Source organism: Camelina sativa, chromosome 14 (assembly GCF_030686135.1).
Source record: "Camelina sativa cultivar CO46 ecotype springtype chromosome 14, ASM3068613v1".
Lineage (NCBI taxonomy): Eukaryota > Viridiplantae > Streptophyta > Magnoliopsida > Brassicales > Brassicaceae > Camelina > Camelina sativa.
The window spans coordinates 14,328,210-14,343,644 of NC_141893.1; the positions used below are offsets into that span (position 1 = coordinate 14,328,210).

At 37.1% G+C, this 15,435-nt stretch overlaps 3 protein-coding genes across 9 annotated transcripts; 2 read left to right on the plus strand and 1 right to left on the minus strand.

Moving 5' to 3' along the window:
- Nucleotides 1-1,660: 1,660 nt before the first annotated feature.
- On the minus strand, nt 1,661-7,374 carry LOC104743633 (auxin response factor 6-like). 7 transcript variants are annotated; one of them, XM_087483722.1, is made up of 15 exons: nt 6,366-7,374; nt 6,149-6,267; nt 5,961-6,059; nt 5,809-5,865; nt 5,567-5,722; nt 5,363-5,447; nt 5,180-5,270; nt 4,928-5,092; nt 4,696-4,818; nt 4,538-4,613; nt 4,299-4,446; nt 3,004-4,199; nt 2,735-2,925; nt 2,401-2,641; nt 1,661-1,988 (listed from the first exon to the last, which is right to left on the minus strand). In XM_087483722.1, exons 1-14 carry the CDS (start codon nt 6,406-6,408, stop codon nt 2,425-2,427), a joined length of 2,766 nt encoding a protein of 921 aa, XP_087339848.1. In that variant the 5' UTR covers nt 6,409-7,374; the 3' UTR covers nt 1,661-1,988; nt 2,401-2,424. The 7 variants fall into 7 exon arrangements, with proteins under 7 accessions (XP_087339848.1, XP_087339845.1, XP_087339850.1 ...); XM_087483719.1 differs by having other exon boundaries at nt 4,696-4,836; nt 6,366-7,353; XM_087483724.1 differs by having other exon boundaries at nt 6,149-6,261; nt 6,366-7,344.
- Nucleotides 7,375-12,105: 4,731 nt separating this feature from the next.
- Nucleotides 12,106-13,536, plus strand: LOC147928206 (uncharacterized). Its single transcript, XM_087486056.1, has 4 exons — nt 12,106-12,194; nt 12,303-12,793; nt 12,878-13,251; nt 13,351-13,536. Exons 1-4 carry the CDS (start codon nt 12,106-12,108, stop codon nt 13,534-13,536), a joined length of 1,140 nt encoding a protein of 379 aa, XP_087342182.1.
- LOC147928207 (uncharacterized) lies at nt 13,533-14,486 on the plus strand. Its single transcript, XM_087486057.1, has one exon. It carries the CDS (start codon nt 13,533-13,535, stop codon nt 14,484-14,486), a length of 954 nt encoding a protein of 317 aa, XP_087342183.1.
- Nucleotides 14,487-15,435: the final 949 nt, after the last annotated feature.

The following is a 15,435-nucleotide window of genomic DNA, read 5'->3' on the forward strand; positions in this document are numbered from 1 at the left end:
ACTTCAAAGTTTTTAGGGAATAAATGCCCATTTAGACAATAACCCCTTAGAAACATGGGTAAGTAGTATAGCTAGGATCACTACGTACTAGCTAAGTAGCTATGCTATGTTTTTTTACAGTTTGCATTAGTTCAGTTAGAAGTTCTGGCATACTCAAGCTTGGATCGTACTTCGCTAACAATGCATGGTTGTCCGGTTGTTCCATTGCATTGAAACCACCCTTACAAAATAGAATTAATGTGATAAAGGGATCACTTGACTCAGTGAAACGGTAACAGAGTAGTTAGTACAACGAAAGGATGGTCCAAAGAATTTTGTTTTCTTTGGTCTTACAACTCGAAAAGTGCCTTTATTTACTTTGTTCAAAAAGTGCTTCAACAATCAATAATTATCACATTTGACGTTTTCTGTTCGTCGTTTTTAAAAGAGATAAATGAGAAAGATAGTCGCACAGTAACAAAATTACATATCCACTCAAAACCCTTATGCCTTATCGCTAAAAGCTTATTTTGGTTATATTCATTTTTAATTTCCATACATCTATAGATAGAAAGTAAGGATTATATTTTCATTCCGCTACGAGTTTAACAGTGCAAATATCATTTTACTATTTCTATTTCTATTTGGTAATGAGACCAAATTAGAAATATTACTACTAGATAAAGCTGTTAATTAAGGTCTTCAATAGCAAACTTAAAAATAAATTATGCACTCCATCAACAAAATAACTAAAGCATGAACTGTTTTCTTTGCAAGTCAGATTACGGTTCTAAGATCCTACTCTCCAATGGATTAATATGTTCATCACAAAAATAATATATATATCAGAAATAATAGAGTGATGCACTGATGCATGCATGCTTTTGAAGTAATGAATTCAAAGAATGTTACACGTTCACTTTCAGCCTTTGAATCTCAAATAAAACAAACCAGAATTTTTTTAATTATGTAATAATATTAAACTCATGAAAATTCCTATAAGATTGAAATTATATAGTTATGACATATAATGTAGAAAAGACATATGATTCTGTGTGTAGATATATATAGACAAAAGTTATATTCTAGATCTTCATTTGAATCTATTCTTAACCACGTAATGAATGGCTATAACATCCTATGGATGACTAGAATTAATAATTGATTTTGTAAGAAGAAGAAATAACTTTAAAAAGGAGGAAAAAAGGTAAATAAAGAAAATGAAAAGAAAAAAAAAAGTGAGAACTTTCAGAATTATGGGTCACCATGCACTATTTAATTAGGGTTCATGAAAGTGCCCTAACTTGTGTCATCTATAAATGTCCCTACCATATGCACCCAACATTATTTTCAACCATTCCCAATTTCTTACTTAGAATATAGAGTCCCACCACTATAAAGATTTATGTGAATCACATTCATACACCACACATCAAAACCAAATGCTTACAAATATCTCTTTATCAGATTTGTTATTTCTTTGACTCAAGAAAATGTATAAAACATGGTCTTTCATTCATTGGCCACTCTATTATATCGTAATGGGCAATCAAACAAAAACTATCAAATACCAAACTAAATCATAAATTCTTCTTAACTATTTTAAGATGCCCAATTCATAGCTAAACCATATCCCAATCTGATAAAAGCCAACCAAAAAAGTTAACTTGCAAGATATATATTTCCAAATTCACAAGAAGTTCGATCAATCATTGAAACGACTTCGATTTGTAAGTTTATACCCCGAGTTATACATACCCCTTACGTTTACGTTTCCATGTTATACAATAATCTAATCATCATCATAAATTCATAACATAAGACGTGAACAAAAACCTTACTCATTCTAAACTTCTTTTATTGAACCGCCTCGTTTTTTTCTTCTCCGAGGCTAGGACATATATTAATTTACCTACCAATAAAGGTGTCCTACGAACTACGGATCGACACGTGTCTAGCGAAAAAAGGTACTGCTGACGCAGAATGAGATCTAATTTTAGGGTAAAGCCCTAAATTGCGGGTCGGAATATTTCGGTGTTTCACACAACAAAACCACAAAACGCTTTCACTTCTGATAAAGGAATTGGGACCCAAATCACTTTCTATGTGGACCATTAAGGTCAGACAAAGTCTTGATATAACTCCAAAATAACACTTCACTATCACATTGATTCAAGAAGTGAGTAAAGAAAATGACATACAGAGTTGAGTAAAAATATTCATATGATTAAGAAAAAGAAAAAAAAAGACCAAAAGATCTTATAATTACAGTATTACGACAGAGGGATTATATAGTTTTTTTGGTTTCCACAAAGGCAAAGGCACAACTCCCTTCATTTTTTTATAAGTTATAAAGAGAGATATTGCTAGTAATTAAACTAAGAGGATCTCACTACTAATTTATAAAGATTGAAACTTAACTTGAATGGGGTTTTCTTTCTACATCTAGTAGTTGAATGTACCCCCAACTGATGCGATACCGTTACCGAGATTCCTCGGGTCTGACCTGTTCCCAAAGTCATCACAGTTCCCGTTGCTCGGGAGCTTATCGACATTGTTGGAAGATGGCGCGGAATTGAGAAGCTCAAGGCCTCTTTTACCCATTTGCTGCACTTCTTGTGGTGACAATATCTTAATGCACCACACGCTGCTCACAAACTCCCTGTTGATAATGATAATTATGCAGGTTAGTAAACATGGAAAATGGACAAAACAAAAAAAGCTGAGATGCGGGATTAGTAGTAGTAAAACTCACGGCCAAGGGTCATCGCCGAGGAGAAGAACGTCGTTCTCTCGGTCAACAAATACAAGCTGCCAGCCTGATCTCACAGGGTCTTCTAATTGGCCTTCGAGGCCAAACATGCGAGCAAGCTCGCTTCGCAGCTCGTGGTAGCTGCTAAACTTCGATATATCTAACGATCTCCCAAAAGACCCTGACTTGTACACCTGCAAACAAAAAGTATCACTAAGTGTACAAAAAAGGAAAACACTTTGGGTAGGAAAAGAACATAACTAAGGTTTTACCTTCACACAGGTATTAGATTGTGGGTTCTCGGAACCAATGTTTTCTGAGGACTGTAGAAAACCTGATTCATCTATGCAACTGGATGGTGTGGTCATTGCAAGATTACCCGAGAAATCGTTGTTGAAGTTAGATGATGTGAAGGGTAAAGTCGTGGAGTCGCCACCTTCAATGCCAATGCTTCTAAGGTTTGACATTCCGTTCGGCATCAAAAGAGAAGATGAATCTATGTTGACTCCGAAGAGAAGATGGCTATGCGGGTCTGAGGCACTTCCTTCTTGCTCGATTGAACACTCTCTACCACCGGGAAATGGAGGCAACGAGACTGCGTTAGGAGGAACGTTGCTTGTGTGGGACTGTCCCAGTTGCTCCATTACGGACTGAGTGTTGTTACCAGCTCCAGAGTGCTGGAACGATGAATCAACTGCAGGACGCTTTGATGGCCAACCGGATGAAGTCATTGCAGAGTTAGTCCTAGTGAGGTTGAGCAGTTGAGATGACTCGTCTTGAGAGAAGTTACTGAGAAGACTGTGAAGCGGAGAAATAGGATTGTTTCCTCCATTGGTGTCAGAGAAGCTTTGTTGATGACACAGAGAAGCCATGGACTGGAGTGGTGACGTGTTGGACTGAGAAGCAGAACCAAACTGAGACATAGTGGAAACAACAGCAGGACTGGATGCAGACGGGTTATGATTATCCACTACTTGCTGCTGCTGCTGTTGAGAAAGAAGATTGTTTGACTGTGACTGAGACTGAGACTGCGGCTGGTGGGTTTCAGGAACGCCGAGATACGCCTGTTGCTGCTGCTGCTGCTGATGCTGAGAGAGCTGTTGCTGCTGCTGCTGAGAGAGTTGTTGTTGCTGCTGCTGAGAGAGTTGTTGTTGCTGCTGCTGAGAGAGTTGCTGTTGCAGCATCTGCGGCTGCACTAAGGACGGAGATTGCATTGAGAATCCCGAAGAATTTTGGAACTGAAGAAGTGAAGCAGCAGCTTTTGCGGGATCAATGCCTCTCATGTCTTGAAGTGCAGCTGCAGCCATTGCTTGGTAAACATCGTTTTGCATACCAAGCAAGCCTGAGGTATCAAGCCTCGGCTGCATCCACGGGTTCACTCCCATACCTTGAAAGTTTACAGATTGGAGTCCACGGTCCCACATAAGCGGCGAACTCATACTCATACCCATGTCATCTTCTTTAAGGCCTAAAAGAAAAGGAAAGACAACCAAGATTAGAAGATATAAAAAGACTAGAAATGAAAATTCTTGAAAGATGAACCAGCAAGTTTTGAATTTTACAATACCATGGAAAGATGGAAGACCAGGAGGCCAAGGACGTTTAAGCCTGAGAGGGAAAGGAGATGGATACATTGGGAATGTCGTTAAAGGTTCAATTTCCCACAAGGAAACCCTCGGTTGTCTCTCTCCTGCAGTAGACTCGTCCCACCCAACCTACATTTATATCAGATTGTGAATGATACATATGAGTAAGTAACGATTAATGAATAAATTTTCACTAAAGGTTTGGTTTTGGAGCAAAAACCTTAACGGACCGCCAATGAGAATTAGCCCAACGAGTAGGATCAAGATCACAAATGCCAGTTATTGTACCCATGTACCTGACATTAAACAAAGATTATTAAAGGACATTCAGCTCCAAAAAGCAGAGTAAAAAATAGGAATTCTGAATTATTCACCTACCGACGAACACTTGATTCTTCGGTTTCAAACAGCATCCTAAACCGCATGCCAACAGAGACACGAGTGTGATAAACCGCTTTGACATACTTAGCCAGGGGTATAACGAACTCTGATGGACTCGCCCTGAAGAAAAGCGGATTCCTTTAAACGCGAAATGCAGATCAACACATAAGCACATTCTTGTGCATTCTTATGCATAAGCAGCGCATTCTTTATGGATCTAAAACAGTACCTTGGGTTATAGAAGATAGTGAATCGGCTGTTTGTGGCGGCAGCATGAGCTGCTGCAGCAAGAAGACCTAAATGCATACTGTCACTTGACAAAACAGATGAAGGCATGACAGTTTGTGGTCTGTTCGCTCGCCTTATACCAAGAAGCAATTGATTCTTATCGTTCCTAGTATTATCAAATACTTAGTTAGTTCCAAGATTCGCAGGTCTCAATTCAAAAAAAGAAACAAAATTTAAAAGAAACGTTTCTAACCAGATGAAAAGCACAGAGTCACCAGCAACAAGCCTTTTAGCACTCACAAATACGCTCCAACCCGTAGTAAGGAGATGTCTCTTTGGTTGGCCTGAAAGGCGGAAACAAATGCAGAGTAGATAAACCTCTTTGTTCCTCAGTCATCAATAAAGAAGAGCTTGGAATTTCAGGAAGAAAGCTAACCTCGGAATATATGCCTGAATTTCCATTCATTATCATGCAGATCCCTCGCCATCAACTCTTGAGCTGGAGGCTGTTGTGAGTAATCCTGAAGAACACATAACATTTTCTGGTTAAAAGATGTCAAGAAACCTATGAGGTTGTAAAAGAGGCAATAATATCGAAGCTTAAAAGTTAAATTTCATATAAACTAGAAGATGAATTTACCAAGGGAGGGAAAACTTTCTCAGCAGCTCGGCGAGGTACAGAGAAACCACCATGAGTGCTTGTATCGCTAGCAGTCAGAGTTTTACAGAAATAGTTTGTAGGTTGTCTACTCGGGACACCTAATTCCGCTGGAAGGTAAGGATCTTTTTGCTCTTGCTGCATTCAATCAAAGCAAAGAAAAATTCAGGACACCGACAAATTCGGCGTAAATGAAATATAGATTCAGAGGTGAAGTCTCATACCGCATTCAAAGGTTGTAAAGTCATCTGTGCATAGACTTCATCAGTCTCCACATCAGCCTGAAATTATAAGGAAACATGTTTATTAATTATAACACACGGAGCAGAACAAAACACTCTTAGAAGTTCTTTTTTCAAAAAAACAAGCTCCTCACATGCATTGTGACATTGTGAAGCTGACAGATAAGCTGCGGATGCAAGCTTGGATAGTTTGGTATATGAGCATCCACTTCTTTGTTGGTCGAAGCAGCGACCTGAAAAAATGTTCTCAGAAGCTTAAGTAATCTGTTACCAAAAAAGGAAAGATTAGAATCCCAAACCAATAAAGGAAGGAGACAAAAACCTGCTCACTGTGACCTTGAGGGAAATACACAACTCTGCTTCCAACAGGAGGTAGTGAAACAAGAGGACCAGCGCAAGCATGCCAGAGCTCAGAATTAAGAACTCGTTTCTCTCCTGTAACTTTGAATCCAAAACAAAACACACAAAGTTAGTTAACTTATATCAAGGGGGCAGACAGAGAGAGAGAGAAAAAAGAGGGAAAATTATGAGAGGAGTACCTTCATGAGGTTGAGGATTAAACCCAGCTGAAGACAATCTCATATTTTGATAACTTAAAAGCAAACAGCAATAGGAAAAAAAAAAAAAAAAAGAAGTTGCAAGTTTGTAGTTTTCTTCAAAGATCCAAGATTTCTGAAGATGCCCAAATGTAATTATGAGGAAGAGACACAAAAAGCATAACTTTTTTTAACTGTTTCCCTCCACCTCCCACCCATTCACCAACCAAATCTTTTTCACAATCTAAAAAAAAAAACCCTAAAAATTATAAAATAACTGCTTTCTTCTAATCTCCTTCACAGAACTGAATCAGCCAAATAAGGTGGCAATCTTGGTCGCGCCAACTTCAAAGCCGCTTCTTCGATTCTTCAACTCCTTCATACTTGTAAACTACTCACCCAGTAACAATCCCACTCATAACTCCCATTAAAAAAAAAAAGCTCAAAACTTTAATTGTCCTTTGGTTTTCTCCAGAAAAACCCACCACCGCTAAAAAGCTCAGAAGCCAAGAAAAAAGAAAAAAGAAACACAGATCTCGAGCTAGATAAAAAAACGACAAGAGGTAGCGTCGTTTCAGCTTAAGAACAGAGAGAGATCTTCTTCTTTTGAAGCTTAGCTTGGTTTAACTGAGATCCCAAGAGGAGTATATGATTGATTAATGGGGGAAATGAGAAGTAAGAAAGATATGGGGCATGCACTTGCTCAACTGTTGCAGAACAGAGAAAAAAAAAAGTATAGACAAAGATAAAAAGAAAGAGACGGTTTTTATATATTTATTTGGATTTGCAAAAGATAAAACTATGATTCCGGTTGCGAAGTACGGCGGCGACGTGGCGGTGCTATTGTTATTGTTATTTGTTTATTCTCTCTCTTCTGCAAAAGTTTTTTACAAACTTCTCTCTCTCTCTTATTTGAATCAGAAGAAGAAGAAGAAGAACGACAATGGCAGTTTTTGACCCGAACCCGAACGGAGCGGGTCTTTGATTTTCTGATTAAAACATTTTTAAAAGCAACTTGTTTGTGTTTTCCGAAAGGACACTTACATTTACTCATTTACCCTTTTCGTTTCTTTTTTATTACAGTTGGGGACTCGTGCCTTTTTTTTTTTCTTTCTCTAAATGATTTTGAAAAAAATAATAATTATGCTTCTCCCGAAATTTCAAAAACTTCGTTGCGTCGTCCATGAAAATAAATAAATGAAGAAGTACTATATCATGGTTTTAATAATACATTATGGTATCCGTCATATACTACTATTATACAACATGGTCGTTTTTGTTTCATTTTTTTTTTTTTTGTAAATCATAGTTTTTTTATTAAAGAATCTTTTGTATATCATAATCTTATATATAAAAAGTTGTTTGTGGGATTTTTTCCTACTAATCGATAACTAATCATAGTTTTGATTCTGATTAGTGTCATTTATTAACATCATTTACAAATGAATCATTTTAATAGTCACCAATCAACAAATCGACTGGAAAAAACGATGAAAAAACTTTATTAGAGAAAAAGTTTGGAGAAAATGATGAAAGCTTAGTTTTTTAGTGCAAATACCAAGTTCTGTTACTTAGAAAAACCAAACGTTTGGTGATATACTCATATATAAAAGTTGAAAATTATTTATTTTTGACATTTTATTCTTTGTTTTTGGTATTTTTTTCTTTTTTATCTAACAAAAGAAAAATAATAGTTCATATATTACTTTCATGGATTTTTAATAAAAAGGTTATAAATTCAATTTTTTATATAATTTATGATAGTGTAATATCATAATCTATTATCGTTATGACAAAACCAGTTCTTTATCATTTTAACAATTTTTATTTAATTATGTTCATATTTCATATTATGAAATAAATAATAATCTATTAGTTTCAATTTTTTCTTTTCCAACTAAATTAATTTATTTATTTTACTAACTATTGTAATTTATATTATTCAACCGCTACAATTTTAACAATCAAACTAAATACTACCACTCATTTAACTCTATCGTCTTTTCTTTCTTCTATCTTTAACATTTTTTTTTTAATTATCTTCTTTACAACCGCTCATAAGTTTTTAACTGTCTCGCTTCAACGTAATCACCAATCAGACCTTCATGTGATGTATATAGTTAGATTTGATCAATTAAAACTAAATTAAAATTTTGTAATATTAATGTAAAAGGAAATTTTAAAAAAGCAAAGTAATGTTAACGATATGATTTTTGGTGATCCTACTTATTAAAGTTTATTGTAAAGTTGTTCATAAGATCATTAGTTTGTGTGGATTAAGTATTTACTATATAAATTTAAATTTCTTATCGTCAATGAAATAAATCATTGTTTGTAACAATAGTAATAAACAAATTACACACTAATTAAGTAAGTGTTCTAATTGTCAACACATTACTCTCCGGATTTTTTTCTCTCTCGACTATCTTTCCCAACAAAGAGTTCGTCCTAGCCGCCAACAAACTTCAATCTCCATTTACCCTCTACGGTGGCCGGCGCTCCTCGCCGCTACCGTGAAAGGGTTCCTTTAGTATCTCTTTTGCTGTTTTAGTTTGTTTCAAGTTCTGTTTGAGTAGCTGTTTGGCCTTGGATTGGGGAATCTTTTGGTTTTCCTCGAGTTCTGATTTGGGTTTGTGGATGCGGTTGGAAGGGTCAATGTACAGAGAAGATGCTAGCAATTCCAAATCTGGTAGATCCACGGTATGGCTCGAAGAATAATGTATCTTTTTTGTTTGGTCCTTCCCATGTGTTCTTTCGTTCATGTGATGTTCGATTTGATGCCGTCAGTGTTGTGTGGCTGTGATTGCGTTATCCGCCCAGCCTTTGCCTTCCTATCACCCCTGTTTTATCTCGCCCAACCTTTGATTCCCATAAGGCTTGTTCCCCTTCTAAACTTAGGCTCCGTTTGTTGATTGAAGAAATGCTAGTCTCGGTTATCTACAGTTGGTGATCTTCTCATTGTTGTTGCTTGTTGTGGCTGATAGCTTTCTCGAACATTCCTCATGTTTGGTTTATTCGAGAGGTTAGACTTTGCTCCTTGTCTTTCTTTGCAGATCTGTTCAGATCTGATTGCGTTTTGAAGGCTTCTATCTAGATGTTATGGGACGATGTAGTCGTCGTCGTCGTATCCAGAAGCGTACTCGAGTCTTGTTTACCGGATTATGAAGTTCTTGGTTCTTGTTTCGAGAGATTGGCTCTCATCTTGATAGGAGGTGGTGGTTGTTATTGTCGGATTGGCCGTGGGCATTCTTGGTAAAACTCAGCTTCAAGTGCTTCAGAAGAAGAAACCTTGCGTTTTGAGACTAGTTTATTTCATAAAGGTTCAACCTAGTTTGCCTTTGTTTTTAGTTCTTGGGTTCGTCCTCTCTCCAAGTTAAAATTGTTTGCTTTGTAGTTTATTTCTTGGTTGGTTTCACTTATGTTTCTGGGAGTTCTACTTATCCGCCGGCTTTGTTTCCCTCTTTTGGGTATTAGACTCCGGGAAAATCTTGTATTCCGCCGGCTTAAGCTTGTATTTCACCTTGTATTTCACCTTGTTTATCAATATTAACATATGACAAAAAAAAGAAAAAAGTAAGTGTTCTAATTGTTTTTGAAGAAAAATTAAGAAGTGATGGACTTCACTTTATCGCAAAACAGAAAATATGGTACTATAAATATTCAGGTAAAAAGTGTGTAACTGTATTATCATAGAACATAATATATTTTTTTTGTGGCATAATATTTAGTTAAAATAAAAGTGATTTTAGTGCAAGCGAGTATGTAATAATTAATTTAGTACATAATTTATTTTATGTTTTAAACTGTAATTATGAGAAAAATTGGAAGTGTGTGGATTACACTTTTCCCAGAGATTAGTCTCGAATCTCTTCCTAAGTCTAAGGATTTATTCTGAGTTATAAAAAAAAAAAAAATTGAAAGTGTGTGAGTTACAAATAAAATAGTTTTTTTTGTAGCAATAAGTCAAGATAGACAGTGAAATCACCTGATAAAAATGACAGGACGTGCTTTAAGGGTTTCCTGATTCTTCTATACATTTTTCTTTTAATTTATGTATATAATACTTTCGAAATTGCATGTCGGAGAGGGCACTTTTGGCAATATATGTATATAATACACATTTTTCCTCGTTCGGAAATTTACGAATCTGATGTCATATTTTTTTAATATACGTATATTTCTTTCAAATCAATTTAGAGCTATTTTCCTTTATAAAAAAATGAAAATTATATTTTCGAGCTTTCTAGGTGTTTTCCACTTTTTTTTGGGTGACTAATTTGATTCCAAACGGTGGACATTAGTGATCATTTAGCTAAGCAATGACAATACTGTCCCTAAGAAGGCACGTGCAGTTTCTTGACGTAGCAAGGGTAACGTTGGAAACAACATAGTATACAAAATAGATCAGTACCGTCGTCATATCTTTTTGGGATATTTATCTATTTGTTGTATTAATTATGGTTGCATTATTGAAAATTTCTCAATAACATGGGATTCAGTTGCTAGAAAATTCGGCTAATGTGGTTGTATATGTTATATGTACATAAACATCAGCATCCAACTAGCATTTGTTAATGCAACCAATTCTTAAGCAAAAAACCTTAAAATTTTGCGACAAACTAGAAACATAGCTAGAAGCCTAGTACTTTTTAATTATATAAAGATGACATGTAAGTTATGCAAAAATAACAGCTATTTGTTATTATATACACTAATTTAGATCTAGTGATTTTAAATAGAAAAAATTGGAGATATAGAAACATGGGTGAATTTAGTGAATTACAATGGAAGATTGCCAAATTATATAATAGAAAAAAATATGATAAAGAAAGAGTAATAAATCTTCATTTTTTTTTGTCTCTTTCGCATTTAGAGACATTTTTCATTTCCATTTTTCTACTTCATATTTTTCTCCCTCTCCTTTTTTTCATAAACTATTTTTTGTGTATAATAAATGAACAAACTAAATTTTGTGTAACATTTTAAGTTATGATCATGTTAAAGTGTTAAACTATTCCTTTTGTTATACGGATTTCGACAACATCATAGGTTCAGTCTTGTCTCTATTATAAGAGGACTTTCGAAAAGAAAAATAAAAGAACTAAACCCTCTTAAATCTTAATAACTTTAAAAACAGGTCTGCAGATATAGATTGTAGATCCAAAAAATATAAATCGTGGATTTGAAAGGTTTTATTTCATTTTCTAGATATATGTTATGATATATCAGATACAAAATTAAAATATGTTAAAAGTTATTGTATCATGTTAATTAATATATCTTTTTATGTTAATTTAAAACTCCCTCTAATTTACAAAAAGTATTATTTTGATATAATGCACACAAATTAAAAAAAATATCTAAATTTCTGTTCTACTCTTTACATATGCACTAAAAAAATTTATCTTTCTAATTAATAACTTTAAATAATAGGATAAAAAGAAATTTAATCAAAAAGAAATATGCTGATGTGAAGAAAATGAGATGAAAAAGGTTTTTTCCGCTTAGGCCCTTTCTTTTCATTTAAAGGGTTTGCCCTCTAGTGTTAAGACTTAGTTTTACCGGGAATATTCTTGTTTTCGCCGGATTTGGAAAGTTTTGATTTGTTTTCGCGTAATCTTTGACGTATCTTTGAAGATCTCGCCGCAAGTTTTAACCTAGTTTGTGCTTTTTTCCATCCGCCGTCAACATTTTCCACGTTCTTGAAGCTTTTCTGACGCTATCGAACGGTTAACGCTTTCAAATGGAGTATGCTTTGGATAAGGCTTTACAGGAGATGACGCTTGATGATGATAAGCCAATTGTTTTGGAGGACCTGCCTCAATTCAGCTCGTGTGTCAAAAACAAGTGTAGCATCATTGGAGGACTCCTCTGTCCGGAGAATTAGAAACTCTCCAGTCTGATCCATGAGATGCCACGCTTATGGAGGGTGTATAACAGAGCAAGAGGTATTGCCTTACCTAATGATCATTTTCAGTTCATCCTTGATTCCGAAACAGAGTTATCTACCGTGCTAGACACAGGTGCTTGGACGTTTAATGATTGGAGCGTTACCTTGGAACGCTGGCTGGAGCAGCCACCAAATGATTACTTGAAGATCCTACCTATATGGATCAGACTACGACATATTCCGGTCAACTACAACACAGCAGAAACCATCAAGGCCATAGCCTCTCACTTTGGTCAAGTCACTCATGTGGCCTTTGATCCGCTTAAACCACAGAGCAAGGGTTATGTCAGGGTTCGAATTTTGTTTGATGTCAGTCGGCCCCTAAAGAACTCTCGGGACCTTCAGTTACCTTCAGGAGATATTGTTGTCATTGGTGTTGAATACGAGCGGATCCGACGAAGATGTTACCAATGTCAACGTCTCACGCATGATAAGGAACACTGCCCCTTTAATCCTTTAAACCGACAGTCTTCTGCTACGGGTGGGAGTGCCTCTTTACCAAGGGTCCCTAGTCGTCTGATTCCTAGGATCAGTAAAGATGATCCTCTTTTTTGAGTGCTCACAGATGATGATGTTGGGTTTGATTTAGTCTCTGGTAAACCAAAAATTGCTAAGCATGTTCTTGACGATATGCGTCAGTATCTTTCAGTTGCAGACCCTCAGTTAAGAAAAGTACATGTTGAACGTGTCCGTCAATCAGTTTGGAACCTTGATGGTGAAAAAGATGGCCAAAAACAGTTGCTTCAGCTGGAAGCCCCTCCTGAGGTCACAACCGATATGAATAAAGGGAAAGGTCTAGTATTTGACTTTGAAGGGATAGCGACTGTTAGTAACCCTAAGAAATGCAGCTCTGAACCTGTAGCTGGTACACGAAGAGCAACAGAAAGAATATCTCAACCAGAGCTTTCCACTTTGGTTTCTGTCTCTTCAAGTCATAGGGTTGGTGGCGGCTCGACGGTTTATGGACCAATCTTTTTGGCTGGTTACACCGGGGCTAAAACCAAACGTATTAAAAAACGGAGACGCCCAAACCAATAGGTTAGGAAAGCGCAGGCTGCTCTGTCACTGGAAGTAGTAGAAACAAACCAAGTTGTCCAGCATCAGGAGACGCTAGAGGCGTCTTCCACGAAAAAGAAAGCTATAAGTGGATCAGATGTATCATCTAAAGTCGCACGTCGCAATGAGAAGATGGTTCCGGATGAGGGACCGCCGATGCAAGTATGAGTTTCATGAGTTGGAATTGTCAAGGTTTGGGGGGCCCCTTGACATTTCCTACCATAAGGGAGATGCGTCGTGAACATTTTCCTGATTTCATGTTCCTCCTGGAGACAAAGAACTCCAGTCATCACGTGGTTAACCTACAAAAATCTTTAGGCCATGATCACTCTCACATTGTGGATCCGGTTGGGTTGAGTGGTGGTTTAGCACTCTTCTGGAAGTCCACATATGAGGTTGAGGTCATTAGTGCGGACAATCGTATTATTGATGTTCAAGTTAAGCTTGGATCCCTTCTGTTCTTCATATCTTGCGTCTATGGGGACCCGGTTTGGCAACATCGTCAAAAAGTTTGGGACAAGTTGATTAACATAGGTGCAAAAAGAGATGATCCATGGCTAGTTTTAGGAGATCTCAATGAGATCATTGATAACTCTGAAAAACTGGGTGGACCTGTACAAGCAGAATCCTCATTCTTCCCTTTTCGTAACATGATTAGTGATTATCGATTACGAGGGATTCCCAGTATTGTAAATAAACTATCTTGGGCAGGTGAACATAACAAGATGTGGGTGCAATGCAGACTTGATAAAGCCTTGGGGAACACTGCTTGGTTTCAGTTGTTTCCACGGGTCCAAGCAGAGTATCTGGAGCAAGTTGGTTCTGACCATCGTCCACTCTTCACACGGTTTGTCAGTGAAAACATCTCGCATAGAGGTCGGTTTATGTTTCAAAAACGCTGGATCTCTAAGCCAGAGTTCGCAGACATTATCAAACAAGGCTGGTGTGAGGGAGAAAACAGAGGACAATTGTCTATTATGAACAAGATTGCAGAATGTCGAAGATCAATTTCTCTATGGAAGCGTTCTACCAACTGCAACTCCAAAGAACATATAGCACAACTGAAGTTCAAGTTGGATGTGAAGGAGCAAAGTTACAGTCGGATCTTCATCTCATGAAGACTCTATGGTGAGACTTAGCAGAAGTATATAGACAAGAAGAATTGTTTTGGAAGGAACAGAGTCGAGAGAAATGGGTTAAGGAAGGAGACCGCAACACCAAATTCTTTCATGGTAGTGTGCAACGTCGGCGTGTACAGAATCGCATCTTATCCCTTCTGGATGCTAACGGAGTGGAACAGTATGCAGAAGGGTCCAAAGGAGAGGTGGCGGTTTCCTAATTTCGCAACATTTTCTCTACGACACAACCGGAAGTGATATCTGAAGCCTTAGAAGGCATGGTTCCAAGGGTAACTCATCAGATGAACACCATGTTAACTCGTCCGGTGAAAGAAGAAGAGATAAAATAGGCGGTTTTTTAGCATCAATGGAGGTAGTACACCAGGGGCGGATGGAATGTCTGGTCATTTCTATCAGGCTTATTGGGATATTGTGGGTCCTCAAGTGGTTCAAGAAGTGACACAGTTCTTTGATACTGGTTCTCTACCTGCAGATTGGAATTTCAAGCAGATTTACCTCATCCCTAAGAAGCCAAACCCTTCTAAAATGACTGACATGCTCCCCATCAGCTTATGTTCGGTGATCTATAAGGTTGTGTCTAAGGTTATGTGCAATCGCCTTAAAGAGTTCTTACCTGATATAGTCTCTGCGACACAAGGAGCCTTTGTGGCTGGGCGCTTAATATCCGACAACATCTTACTGGCACATGAGATGCTTCATGCATTACGCACCAATCCTCAATGTGATGAAGATTTCGTGGCCATCAAAATTGATATGTCAAAGGCGTATGATCGTGTCGAGTGGCGTTTTTTGGAAGAATTGCTTATCCGCTTGGGATTTGATATCAAGTGGGTTAAATGGGTTATGGTGTGTGTAAGCTCAGTATCTTATTCAGTTTTACTGAATGGTTCGTCGTACGGGTACTTTAGGCCGGAGAGAGGTCTACGCC

Bases quoted from the DNA above. Each gene is read 5' to 3' on its own strand.
- LOC147928206 (XM_087486056.1), top strand. From the start codon at position 12,106: ATGGAGTATGCTTTGGATAAGGCTTTACAGGAGATGACGCTTGATGAT. The intron at 12,195-12,302 runs GTGTGTCAAAAA...GGTGTATAACAG, and splicing joins GACCTGCCTCAATTCAGCTC to AGCAAGAGGTATTGCCTTAC. The intron at 12,794-12,877 runs GTGGGAGTGCCT...GAGTGCTCACAG, and splicing joins CCGACAGTCTTCTGCTACGG to ATGATGATGTTGGGTTTGAT.
- LOC147928207 (XM_087486057.1), top strand. From the start codon at position 13,533: ATGAGTTTCATGAGTTGGAATTGTCAAGGTTTGGGGGGCCCCTTGACA.
- LOC104743633 (XM_087483719.1), bottom strand. From the start codon at position 6,408: ATGAGATTGTCTTCAGCTGGGTTTAATCCTCAACCTCATGAAG. The intron at 4,200-4,298 runs GTATTGTAAAAT...CTTTTCTTTTAG, and splicing joins TGGTCTTCCATCTTTCCATG to GCCTTAAAGAAGATGACATG. The intron at 2,926-3,003 runs GTAAAACCTTAG...TTTTGTTTGCAG, and splicing joins AATCTAATACCTGTGTGAAG to GTGTACAAGTCAGGGTCTTT.